This window comes from Hyla sarda, chromosome 11 (genome assembly GCF_029499605.1).
Source record: "Hyla sarda isolate aHylSar1 chromosome 11, aHylSar1.hap1, whole genome shotgun sequence".
In the NCBI taxonomy this organism is placed as follows: domain Eukaryota; kingdom Metazoa; phylum Chordata; class Amphibia; order Anura; family Hylidae; genus Hyla; species Hyla sarda.
The window spans coordinates 98,368,272-98,381,904 of NC_079199.1; the positions used below are offsets into that span (position 1 = coordinate 98,368,272).

A 13,633-nucleotide genomic window follows, 5' to 3' on the forward strand; every position below is an offset into this window, starting at 1 on the left:
GGATAAGTAATATATATACACAGTGACCTCACCAGCAGAATAGGGAGTACAGCTCTGCAGTATAATACAGGATATAACTCAGGATCAGTACAGGATGAGTAATGTAATGTGTGTATACAGTGATCTCACCAGCAGAATAGTGAGTGCAGCTCTGGAGTATAATACAGGATATAACTCAGGATCAGTATAGGATAAGTAATGTAATGTACACAGTGATCTCACCAGCAGAATAGTGAGTGCAGCTCTGCTCTGGAGTATAGTACAGGATGCTCGGTTCGTTACTCGTCTCGCACTGAAGTTTTTCATATGTAAATATGTCACATGATGTACATTAAGTGTTTTCTCCTTTTTTATTAGGCTTCTATGGTTAGTCCATATGTTCCAGCGGCTCCTGTTAAACCAGTCACCGCCCCTCAGCTGGTGCCAAGTTTACCACCTCAAGGACAGAAAAGGAGATTTACAGAGGAGTTGCCTGACGAACAAGACTCTGGCCTGCTGGGCTACCAGGTGCTTTAACGCCTCCATATCCATCTATCCTTTTAAAGGGGTTGTCCCGTTTAAGAAAATCCATCCCCTATCCAAAGAATAGCGGCTAAATGTGTGATTGGGGTCCGACCGCTGTTCAGTGCTCTGGATCTCCTCTTGCCCGTTGATATGCCCCCTCCATGCTTTTCCTAAACTGGACTACCCCTTTAACCTTTCACAGCTCAGACCCTTATTTGGAGCACGGCATGATCACTGGTCTTTTTCACTAGTACAACCTCTTATATGAAGTTGATCCAACGTCGGCTGGTCACCTGTGGCGGTCAACCGGTATTGCTGGTGGAAGTTGTGGCCAACCATATGTTTTCCCTATGACAGCTATTTGGATAAGGGAAAATGTATTGGTGGTCAACACATTGGGGTCTACCAGAGCATGTTTCAGAGTGGGACCACCTGCCTACTGTGTCTCAATTCCCTGTTTTTTATTTTTTTTAAAGGGGTACTCCAGTGGAAAATGTTTTTTTTTTTTTTTTTTAAATCAACTGATGCCAGAAAGTTACAGATTTGTAAATTACTTCTGTTAAATCTTTATCCTTCCAGTACTTATTAGCTGCTGTATGCTACAGAGGAAGTTCTTTTCTTTTTGGATTTCATTTTTGTCTTGTCCACAGTGCTCGTTGCTGACACCTGATGCCCGTGTCAGGAATTGTCACAGGAGAAAATCTCCATAGCAAAGCTATGCTGCTCTGGACAGTTCCTGACATGGACAGAGGTGTCAGCAGAGAGCACTGTGGATGAGACAAAAAAGAAATGTAAAAAGAAAAGAATTTCCTCTGCAGCATACAGCTGCTAAAAAGTACTGGACAGGTAAAGATATAAAGATTTTTTTTTAATAGAAGTCATTTACAAATCTGTTTTAACTTTCTGGCATCAGCTGATTTAAAAAAAAAAAAAAAAATTTCACTGGAGTAGCCCTTTAACAAAAATTGCAGTTTTAATATGAGTCGCAAAGTGGCTTTAAAGGGGTACTCCACTGCTCCAGCTTGTAGCAGGTGGCTGGGGTCGTGATGTCACGCCAGGCCTCCTCAATGCATGTCTATGGGAGGGGGCGTGGTGGACGCCACGCCCCCTCCCATAGACTTGCATTGAGGGGGCGTGGCCGTTACGTTACGTCACGACGCCCACACTCGGCGTTCTAAATGCTGAGCAGAGATCGCGGGGGTCTCATCGGCCGGACCCCCACGATCAGACATCTTATACTCTATCCTTTGGATAGGGGATAAGATGTCTAGGAGCGGAGTACCCCTTTTAACAATAAAAAGCATGGGCTGGAGAGTCTCATACTAGTTGTTACAATACAGGGGTAGGTTATTTTCATGGGGGGCTCTTCACTACAGTGCAGGATCTGTTGCCAACCCCCCTATACAGTGATAAATGAGGAGCAGGAGATGGCACCGCGCCTGTAGAATTGCTAATAATGCCACTGTGTATCTTTCTGCTCATAGCATGGACCCATTCATATGACTAATTTAGGTACAGGCTTCCTGGGCCAGAACAAGGTGGAGACTCCAGCCGCTAAACCTGAACCAGCCTCCAGCAAAGAGCGAGAGAGGGACAGGTAAGAACACACAGGCTCTACGTATACACCTGACAAGTCTCCTTTTTATTTTGGCTTTCATTCCTCTGTATTCTTTCCTGTGGTGGGTTATGTCTATTTATGCTGCAGCCACACTATAAAATTACACTCGCCCCACATTTACAAGACTGTTTTCATTCAGGGGCTAAAAACCTGTACAAATAAAGGCTATGGATACCTCTGAAATTTTTTTGCTTTGTTCATATGGTGTGAAGAAACACAAACTTTTTCTCCATAGTTCTTTAACATTCTGCTTAGTTTCTCCTCTATAGCTGTAAATCTTTATTAAACCTTCTGCTTAGTTTCTCCTCTATAGCTGTAAGTCTTTATTAAACATTCTGCTTAGTTTCTCCTCTATAGCTGTAAATCTTAAACCTTCTGCTTAGTTTCTCCTCTATAGCTGTAAGTCTTTATTAAACATTCTGCTTAGTTTCTTCTCTAGCTGTAGGTCTTTATTAAACATTCTGCTTAGTTTCTCCCCTATAACTGTAAGTCTTTATTAAACATTCTGCCTAGTTTCTCCCCTATAGCTGTATAGGCCCTATTCTCTTCTCTATACTTGTACACAGCCCCCTTCCCCCTAAATGTGGAAGTCATAATATGATGAGGCATGTGGGGGGTGCTTCCTATACTAGGGGTTCCAGCTGTTGGATCCCCATTGATCAGAGGTATAGAAAAATTTGGCTAGTTTCTTCCAAAAACAGCCCTGCTCCTATATGTGTGGTTTTACAGCTCCGTTCCACTGGTGTGAGAGGAGCAAAGTTGTAAGATCGGAACACGGGTGTGTTGCTCTTTGGGGGAAAAATTGTTTTTCTATTCCTGGAATAACCCTCTTAAAGGACATCTGCAGTGATCACAACTTATCTCCTATCCACAGGATAGGTGATGGTTTCTGTTCGTGCGGGGTCTGACTGCTGAGACCCCCCCCCTTGCGATCTCCCAAATGGGCCCTGGCGTTGCTGTTCTGTGAGAGCGGCTAATGCGCGTAGAGTCGCCCTCAGTCGACGGTACATCCCCTCCCCATACAGCTCTATGGGAGAGGCCGGGAGACACAAACGCTGCATCCCCACCTCTCCTATCGAACTACATGGAGGAGGCGATACACCTGCACGGGAGAGCCGGGGCCCGGTGCAGGAGATCTTATCCTGTGTTTGTTACAAATTTCCTTTACCATTTATCATGGGTGAGATGTTCTGATCCTGGCATAGTAGGAGTAGTAGTTGTGTGTGACTTTAGTGTCCCGCTAGTAATGTCTTCAGGGGTGATAAGCTTCGCTGTGTTTATACTGTTTTCGGGACTTGTCCATTAATTTTAGCCATTTCCTTGCTCTCCCCTTGCAGGCAGCTGATGCCCCCACCAGGGTTACCAATGTTAACGCAGAAGAGTCCAGAGGAGCGAGGGAGCGCGCGGAGCTGTGACGGTGCAGATGGTGAGTGTTGTGAGCCCAAGAAGCTCTGCTCTGTCTGGTGGGCGCTCATTCTGCCAGCACAGAACCCCCCCCCCCCTTCTCTGCCAAGGTCACTGATCAGCACTCACACCGGAAGCTGCTGCAGGACCCCGCTATTGAGCCGGTCCTGTGTATATGATACTGTCCCCCACCCTGTGAGACCTTTATACAGAGGGTGGGAGACAGCTTGTTACACTCTCTGGTGTCATCTCTAACTGCATATTTTTGTATTTTTTTTGTGTCTCTTTTTTTTTTTTTTTCTTCTCCATTTTCTCTTATCTTCCATGACCGTGGACCGTGTTGCCCGTGCTGCGGTTGACCTGACGCGTGACCTGTCCGGGGGGAACCTTCTTGCCTGTTACATGGTTTCCGACTAATGTATTTATTTCTTATGAATTAACGGATGCGGGTATTTTGTCTCTCGTTCTTTGTTCCTTTTTTATATTTCTTCCCCCCGCCCTCCGATACCTCCTCTGTTTTGTCTCCCCTCCCCCTCTCCCCCCTTGGCTGCTGTTCTTACATTTTTCAGATACCCCCACCAAGAAGCTAAAGACTGACAAAACCTTTGGTCTGGTAGCCTACGCCGGAGACTCTTCCGATGAGGAAGAAGAGCACGGGGGCCACAAGAATTCAGGTTCCTTCTCTCAAGGGTGGAATGTAGGATACCAGTACCCCGCCTCCCAGCAGCGGGCCAAACAACAGATGCCCTTCTGGATGGCACCTTAGAACATTGGTTACATTACAGCCCACAGTGACTTGTAGCAATAATTCGCATGTGCTTACACCACAAACTTGTCAGTGTTTTTTTTATTTTTTATTTTAAATATATATAAATACAAGGAGACTTTATAAGCAGGAGCAGGTAAAGAGATGCAAACGGGATCCATCTTTTCTCCCCATCACTGTCACTTTCTGATTTTTACATCCCATTTGGAAAGCCAAGCTTGTCCTGCCTTGAGGTATTTGGGTTTGCTGGAGCTCGGCCTTTCCCGATTCCCCTCTCGACTTGTACTCTTCCCATCCCCAGCTTAGAGTTACTCCAGTTGAAAACATATTTTATTTTTTTTTTTTTTTTAATCAACTGGTGCCAGAAAGTTAAACAGATTTGTAAATTACTTCTATTAAAAAAAAAAAAATCTTCATCCTTCCAGTACTTATCGGCTGCTGTATACTACAGAGGAAGTTGAGTTGTTCCTTTTCTTTCTGACCACAGTGCTCTCTGCTGACACCTCTGTCCATGTCGTGAACTGTCCAAATCCCCATAGCAAACCTATCCTGCTCTGGACAGTTCCTGACAATGGACAGAGGTGTCAGCAGAGAGCAATGTGGTCAGACAGAAAGAAACTAACTTCCTGTGGAGTATACAGCAGCTGATAAGTACTGGAATGATTAAGATTTATAAATAGAAGTAATTTACAAATCTGTTTAACTTTCTGGCACCAGTTGATTTAAAATAGTTTTCTACTGGAGTACCTCATTAAAGGGGTACTCCCGTGGAAAACATTTATTATTATTATTATTATTATTATTTTTTTTTTTTTTTTAAATCAACTGGTGCCAGAAAGTTAAACAGATTTGTAAATTACTTCTATTAAAAAATCTGCATCCTTCCAGTACTTTTTAGGGGCTGTATGCTAAAGAGAAATCCAAAAAAAGAAATGCATTTCCTCTGATGTCATGACCACAGTGCTCTCTGCTGACCTCTGCTGTCCATTTTAGGAACTGTCCAGAGCAGCATATGTTTGCTATGGGGATTTCTCCTGCTCTGGACAGTTCCTAAAATGGACAGCAGAGGTCAGCAGAGAGCACTGTGGTCATGACATCAGAGGAAATGCATTTCTTTTTTGGATTTCTCTTTAGCATACAGCCCCTAAAAAGTACTGAAAGGATTAAGATTTTTTTAATAGAAGTGATTTACAAAACGGTTTAACTTTCTGGCACCAGGTGATTTAAAAAAAAAAAATAAAATAATAATAATTTCCACGGGAGTACCCCTTTAATGAGGTACTCCAGTAGAAAACTATTTTAAATCAACTGGTGCCAGAAAGTTAAACAGATTTGTAAATTACTTCTATTTATAAATCTTAATCCTTCCAGTACTTATCAGCTGCTGTATACTCCAAGAGTACCCCTTTAACTTATTTATAGTCTGGGTCCCAATATAATTAAATAACTGGAGGTGTTTGGACTCCAGTCTGATCCCCTTAAAGAGGTAAATGATAACTGAATATCTTTGTCTCCCATCCCCCTCCTTTATCGTTTGCTATTGTCTCTAGTCTTCCCATTAGACTTACTTTTTCGGATTATTATAAATCTATGGGCCGGTCTGGTTGCTGTAGTTTAGCTGCACAGATTGTAAAGAAAAATGTAAAAATCTACTTCAATGTAGTAAAAGAAATAAATTGCGAGAAAAGGATAGCATGCTGTAGATTTTATAATTCACAGCGTGCTCATTGTGACGGAAAACTATGGATTTTCTCGAACGTTGCCGTTAGAGATGAGCGAACTTACAGTAAATTCGATTCGTCACGAACTTCTCGGCTCGGCAGTTGATGACTTATCCTGCATAGATCAGTTCAGCTTTCAGGTGCTCCCGTGGGCTGGAAAAGGTGGATACATTCCTAGGAAAGAGTCTCCTAGGACTGTATCCACCTTTTCCAGCCCACCGGAGCACCTGAAAGCTGAACTAATTTATGCAGGAAAAGTCATCAACTGCCGAGCCGAGAAGTTCGTGACGAATCGAATTTACTGTAAGTTCGCTCATCTCTAGTTGCTGTTTTTTTGGGGGAAATTCTCTCCCCACATCTGGACTTATCCTGTGCTGCTGAGGAGCGTAAACATAACATAGCAGCGTTTTCCAACCAGGGTGCCTCCAGCTGTTGCAAAACTACAACTCCCAGCATGCCCGGACAGCCTTCGGCTGTCCGGGCATGCTGGGAGTTGTAGTTTTGCAACAGCTGGGGGCACCCTGGTTGGAAAACGCTGTATTATAGGAATGTTTCTGGGTTTAGGCCATGACAGGTGCTGGTTTACCTGTTGTGCCCAAAGGGATTTCCTTCTGTAGACAACTGCGTTCCTATTAGGGCAATCTTAAAGGGGTACTCCAGTGGAAACCTTTTTTTTTTTTTTTAAATCAACTGGTGCCAGAAAGTTAAACAGATTTGTAAATTACTTCTATTTAAGAAATCTTAATCCTTCCAGTACTTATTAGCTGCTGAATACTACAGAGGAAATTTCTTTTCTTTTTGGAACACAGAGCTCTCTGCTGACATCATGACCACAGTGCTCTCTGCTGACATCTCTGTCCATTTTAGGAACTGTCCAAAGCACCATATGTTTGCTATGGGGATTTTCTCCTACTCCTGGACAGTTCTTAAAATGGACAGAGATGTCAGCAGAGAGCACTGTGTTCCAAAAAAAAATTCCTCTGTAGTATTCAGCAGCTAATAAGTACGGGAAGGATTAAGAATTTTTTTTTTTTAATAGAAGTCCTTTACAAATCTGTTTTAACTTTCTGGCATCAGTTTTTCACCAGAGTATCCCTTTATGGGGGGGGGGGGCTCCTATAAAGCAGAGTGAGGTGTCTGTATGGGGGGGGGGGGGGTCGCTGCCGCAAAGGGGTTTATTATTTATACTTTATGTTGTGTCCTCATCTTTGCTGTAATATTGTGGGGAGTACGAGCTACTCATGGGGTATTCCCATGTCATGTGATGTCTTCTCGCTAGGGTATGTCACTTTAGGATCTGACCTCTGGATTGGTAGTTGTGCCTCGTGTTGGGGATGGGGACACCAACCCACTAATGCATTCACCTAGCACCAGCAGCCTAATGAGTACTAGCTGGGGTGATCAAACACCTGATCCTCAAACAGAAGATTTATGGGTAGGATCGCCACTTTTTGTCATCAGCAGCTCTACCTCCCCACCCCCGCTCTATACGCTTCCTCAATGATTATTAAAACCGTACAGACATCCTCACTGTAATCCCCCCCCTCGCTTGCCCTATGTTATCCCCCAATTGTTTGCATGCCATCACCGTGCCCGCTCCTCTGACATACGCCTGACCTCAGCCGCTGCTGCCGAACTCTTATTATAAACCTCCCAGATCTGTTCTTCTCCCCCCAGGATCCCTCTGCGTCCATCTCCCGCTGTCTGTCAATAACGCTTTGTACCTTTTACATATTTTGCTGTAAATAATGAAGAAAAAAAAAGAATCTTTTATTGTAAATAAATGTATTCCTATTCAAGACTCTTAATGTTTTGTGTGTGTCGCAGGACATGGCTTATATATGGTAAAAGTCTTTACAAGCCAGGGGGGGGGGGGGGGGGGGCCTTCAGCTGTTGCAAAACTACAAAGTCCCAGCTTACTCGGAGTTGTGGTTTTGCAACAGCTGGAGGCACCCTGGTTGGGAAACTGCAATAGAAACGTGGAAGAGACTCAGAACTCTGCAACCGGTGCCGGTAGAACAGTTTTCCCCAACCAGGGGGGTGCCTACAGCTGTTGCAAAAGCACAACTCCCAGTAAGCTGGGACTTGGTAGTTTTGCAACAGCTGGAGGCACTCTGGTTGGGAAACTCTGCAATAGAAACATGGAAAAGACTCTGTTCTACCGGCACCAGTTTTAGAGTTCAGTTTTCCCCAACCAGGGTGCCTACAGCTGTTGCAAAACTACAACTCCCAGCATGCCCGGACAGCCAACGGCTGTCCGGGCATTCTGGGAGTTGTAGTTTTGCAGCAGGTTGGGAAACAATGCAATAGAAACATGGGAAAGCCTCTGAGTTTTGAAACTGGTGTTTAGGCCGTTAATAAAATCTAGGGTTATGCAGCTGCCCAAACTATTTGTCCTCTTTTGTTTTTCATTAACTTTGAAGGGGTTATCGGGGGAATTCAAAAACAAAAAATAAATATAATATATTTTTATTATAATAATTTTTTTTTTTTCAAAAACAGCGCCACCCTCCAGTCCTTAGGTTGTGGGTTGTATTACAACTTGGCTCTATTCACTTCAATGGAACTAAGCTGCAATACCACACACAACCTTGGGGACCTATAACACTGATCTCTTATGCTGATCCCTGTAAAGCCATAGCTTTGCACGGATCAGTGAGATAGGGGCTCGATTGCTCAAGCCTGTAGCTCAGGCTTGGAGCAATCAAACCCCGATCGGACGCCGCAGAGACGGGTAAGGAGACCTCCGCCTGCGTCCCAGCTGATCGGAACATCGCTATTTTATCGCGATGTCCCGATCAGCCCAACTGAGCTGCCGGGAAGCGTTTACTTTCACTTTCAGATGCAGTGGTCAACTTTGACCGCCGCATCTGAAGGGTTAATAGCGCACGGCACAACGATCGGTGCCGCGCGCTGTTAGCCCAGGGTCCCGGCTATGAATAGCACCCGGGACCGACCCGGTGTGATGCAGGGTCACGGCGTGACCCCGTTTTAAACACCAGGTCCGGGCATACAGGTACGCCCTGAGTCTTTAAGGATTGGGAATGCAGGGCGTATGCATACGCCCTGCGTCCTCGAGGTTAAGGGTTGTGATGTGACCGCGTTCACTTTCATTAGGTGCCATGAAGCAGCATGAGCTGCTTACCTTTTGAGTGTCCCTAGTTGCCATGTAGCCCTTGCCTAAGGAGGACCCTGCTGAGAACTAAACCTCTTAACACAGACGTGGACTGTCCATATGCTCTCGGGTACTGCAGCGCAGGCTTAGGTGAGTACTTAGATCCGTATTCTCCCCATATAGTGATGATCCTCTGACCTGTGGCTCTTCAACTGGGCAAAACTACAGCCACATGCTGGGAGATGTAGTTGTGCCTCAGGTTGGGAATGGTGACACCAACCCACTTATGAGTCCTAATGCATTCACCTGGCTAATCTATAGCACCAGCAGCCAAATGAGATGATCAGCTGGAATGATCAAACACCTAATCCTCAGCCAGAGGACTCATGGGTAATGTGGGCTGCATTACACAACCCACATCATTATGCATTTGTTAACTAAAATGGAGAATCTCACACCTGCCACATCAGCAAAAAAAGGTAAGAAAAAGGCATACTCTGCTGGCTTCTAATGGCCTGTGCTGCATTATAGAAGCAAAAAAAATTCCCATAATGCTTTAAGTACTTACAGGGGTACTTCAGTGGAAATTTTTTATCAACTGGTGCCAAAAAGTTAAACAGATCTGTAAATTACTTCTATTAAAAAAAAAATCTTAATCCTTCCAGTATTTATTAGCTGTTGAATACTACAGAGGACATTTTTTTTCTTTTTGGATTTCTTTTTTTTTTTTTGTCTGTCCACAGTGCTCTCTGCTGACACCTCTGTCCATGTCAGGGGGGCGTTTGACATATGCGACAGCCGTGGAGTTGTCCGACTGGACACGAACAGGACGGTCCTGGAGAAGGCGCTCCCAATGGAGGAGGCAAAGATAAACTGCCCAACGTTCTAGGATGTTGATGGTGAGGAGAGCTTCCTGGGAGGACCAACTGTCCTGGACCATCCAATCCCTGAAGACTCCCTTCAGCCCCTCCCACTTCTCTCCAACCGCTGAGGCTGGCATCTGTTGTGATGACCTGCCAGTGGAGGGGCAGAAAAGATCGTCCCTGTCGAAGAGGAGACTGAAGCCACCACAGGAGGGACTGGCGAGTCCTGGGGGGGGAAGAATAATCCTGCGATCAAGGGATAGCGGAGGCTTGTCCCACCAGGACGGAAGAGAGATTTGAAGGGGTCGACAATGAAACTGGGTAAAAGGAACGGCTTCCATGGCCGCCACCATCCGACCTAGGACTTCCATGCACAACCGAATGGAAACTGGAACCAGATGAAGAGTGAGACTGAGCCTCTCTTGATTCTGGGCCCTGGTTGGAGCCTTGACCAGGACGTTGTCCAGGTAGGGGGATCACAGACACACCCCGGGCTTGCAGGATGGCGATCGCTGCCACCAGGATCTTGGTGAAGACCATTGGGGCCGTGCCCAGGCCAAAAGGAAGGGCCACAAACTGAAAATGGCCCTCCAGAACTGTGAAGCGGTGATAGTGCTGATGTGCCAGAAAAATGGGGATGTGAAGGTAAGTGTCTCTGATATCCACAGAGGAAAGAAAAATCCCTTGATCCATTGATGCCACCACAGAATGGAGAGACTCCATACGGAAATGACGCAGGAGTAGGTGACAATTGAGGAGCTTCAGATCCAGGATTGGGTGAATGAAACCCCCTTTTCTTGGGGACGACGAAGAGGTTGGAATAGAACCCCGAAAAACACTCCTTGTGAGGATCTGGGACGATCACTCCCTGAGCAAGAAAAGTCTGTAGAAACTTCCAGCAGGGACGAGCCTTGAAGGAAGGTACCTTCTTATCTTGTGAGGGTGCCGGTCTGGTTGCCTGACCCAAGCCAAAAGGCTGAAAGGTCTACTTCCTGTGGAACGGCGAGACTTGTTCTGTGGCAAAAAGGAGCTCTTACCTCCAGTAGCCTTGGAGATAATCTCATCCAGGCGTTTCCCGAAGAGTCGGATCCCAGAGAAAGGAAGCTCAGTGAGAGATTTCTCTCCATGCGGCGTCCCAGGCCTTGAGCCGCATGGAGTGACGAATCGCCACCAGGTTACCTGTGGCAAAGCCGTACAATGGGCAGATGCAGAGAAGCAGAGCACAAATAGTCTCCAGCACTGGAGATATGAAGTGCAAGATCCGCCAAATCTTCCGAAGGGACCCGGACAAAATGCCCTGGCAGAGCTGAGAAGCCTAGACAGAAAGGCCTTTGGACACCCAAGCAGAAGTGAAGGCAGGAAGCAAAGATGAATCCGCTGCTACAAAGGCGAGTTTGGCCAGATTTTCAATCCTCTTGTCCGCCAGGTCCTTAACAACCAAGGACGTATATTTACGTCCTTGGCCGGCTCCAGCGATATAACGCGGGGTCACGCGGCGACCCCCGCGTTATATTGGGTCGGTCCTGGCATGTATCTGAAGCCGGGACCCGGGGCTAATAGCGCGCAGCAGCGATAGCGGTGCCGCGCGCTATTAACCCTTTTAGACGCGTTTAAAGTTGAATGCCGCGTCTAAAACGAAAGTACAACCTTCCCGGCTTATCGGGACTACCGCAGTGAAAATGTGGTGTCCCCATCAGCTGGGACATGAGCGGAGGTCCTGTTACCTGGCTCCGGCGTGTCCCTTCGGCGATTGATTGCTCCAAGCCTGAGGTGCAGGCTTGAGCAATCGACTTTGGATAACATTGATCAATGCAAAGTTATGGCTTTGCAGTGAACAGTGCTGGCAATCAGTGTGTGCAGTGTTATAGGTCCCTATGGGAGCTATAACACTGCAAAAAAAAAAAAGTTAAGAAAGGTGATTTAACCCTTTCCTTAATAAAAGTTCACATCACCCCCCTTTTCCCATAAAAAAAAACACCATGTAAATAAAAATAAATACAAAGAAGGGGTTGACAGTGCATAACTCGATGCCTGTGCCCCTTCTTTGCAAATGGGGAAACGGTGAGCACTATGCTCCTGAGCCCCCACCTAAAACGAGAGAAATAAAAGGGAGAAAAAAAAATCTATATACATGTCCCTAAACTAAAAAAGAGAGCTCCATACCTGTGTCTGCCTCTTACTGACACTAAACTAAAACTGATAGCTCAGGGTCTGTAGGCGGGATATATTCTGCCAGGATGGGCCGACTTTCTTTTTGTTGCCGCCTAGTGTCAGCAACATATACCCATGGGTTGTGTCCCCCAATGGAGCCGAACAAGAAAATAAAATCTTAATCCTTCCAGTACTTATCAGCTACTATATGCTCCAGAGGAAATTGTGTAGTTCTTTCCTGTCTGACCACAGTGCTCTCTACTGAAACCTCTGTCCATGTCAGGAACTGTCCAGAGCAGCATATGTTTGCTATGGGGATTTGCTCCTGTTCTGGACAATTCCTGACATGGACAGAGGTGACAGCAGAGAGCACTGTGGTCAGACAGGAAAGAACCACACAACTTCCTCTGGAGCATACAGCAGCTGAAATACTGGAAGGATTAATATTTTTTTTCAATAGAAGTAATTTACAAATCTGTTTAACTTTCTGGAGCGAGTTGATATGACATTTTTTTTCCCCCCACCGGAATACCCCTTTAAGGACACAGGATGTACCTGTATGCTCCGGCTCCCTAGAAATTGGCACAATAGGATGTACATACATGTCGAGTTCTGTCTAATCTATGAAGCAAGTGAAGGAGCTGTTCTCGCTTCACAGACTGCTGGTTCGGCTGCTATTAGCAGCTGGAGACCCGCCGGTAATGGACATCAGTGATCATGCTGAGGCTTTGCCATTAGCCCTTCAGATGCAGTGATTAATACTGAAGTATGCAGGGGACATGCATCGGACCACCGTGGTGCAATCGGGGGGATCCAATGAGTCAAAATAAAAAAATTGTTACAAATAGTCCCTTGTAAAAAGAAAAAAAAGTTAAGAGAAGCACCTCCCCTATAAAAATGTACCCTCCTCTTTTTCCTATTTACAAGTAATAAAAAACAAAATAATAAACATATTTGGTACGGCCGCATGCAGAAATGTCCAAGCTATTCACCTCTTCCGAATGCAGGGCGTACAGGTGCGCTTTTGCTGGTTGAGGCTTAAAGGGGTACTCCACTGCCCCTGAACGCGGGCTGCTGGGGTTGTGACGTCATGGCCACGCCTCCTCAATGCAAGTCTATGGGAGGGGGCGTGGCAGCTGCCACGCCCCCTCCCATAGACTTGCATTGAGGGGGCGTGGTGTAACATCACAATGCCTTCACCCAGCATTCGTAACAAAATGTTCTGAACGCTGGGGCAGTGGAGTACTTCTCTAAGGCAACCAGACACTCGCTGCTAATGAGCGGACAATTCCGGCGCTGAAATTGTTCCGTGCAAAGAAGGAACATGTTTGTTCTTTGCGCGGAAGTCCGCGAGCACTGCATAGCCGTCAATGGTGTGACGCCACAGTGCTGTGCGGTCCTACCGCCGCCGCTGGCTGCCAGGCTGAAACTCCGCTCGATAAATTCCGTGAGCGGAGATTCAGTGACATATCCATAGTGTGAACATACCCT

At 45.9% G+C, this 13,633-nt stretch overlaps 2 protein-coding genes across 5 annotated transcripts in view; one reads left to right on the top strand and one right to left on the bottom strand.

The window, feature by feature from the left end:
* KHDC4 (KH domain containing 4, pre-mRNA splicing factor) overlaps positions 1–4,637 on the top strand; it is a 28,653-nt gene extending 24,016 nt beyond the window's left edge. The window contains exons 11-14 of one of the 4 annotated variants that reach the window (XR_008848801.1): positions 358–507; positions 2,017–2,101; positions 3,460–3,548; positions 4,096–4,142. Coding sequence is in view for 3 of the 4 variants with exons in the window: in XM_056546043.1 (XP_056402018.1) it covers positions 358–507; positions 1,989–2,101; positions 3,460–3,781 (585 nt within the window). In the remaining variant the exon portion in view is untranslated. Of the gene's footprint in view, positions 1–357; positions 508–1,988; positions 2,102–3,459 lie in introns of all 4 variants that reach the window. The other 3 variants (XM_056546044.1, XM_056546043.1, XM_056546045.1) reach the window with 3 other exon arrangements.
* LOC130295366 (uncharacterized) overlaps positions 1–13,633 on the bottom strand; it is a 44,724-nt gene that overhangs the window by 7,221 nt on the left and 23,870 nt on the right. The gene's annotated exons all lie outside the window — the stretch shown is intronic.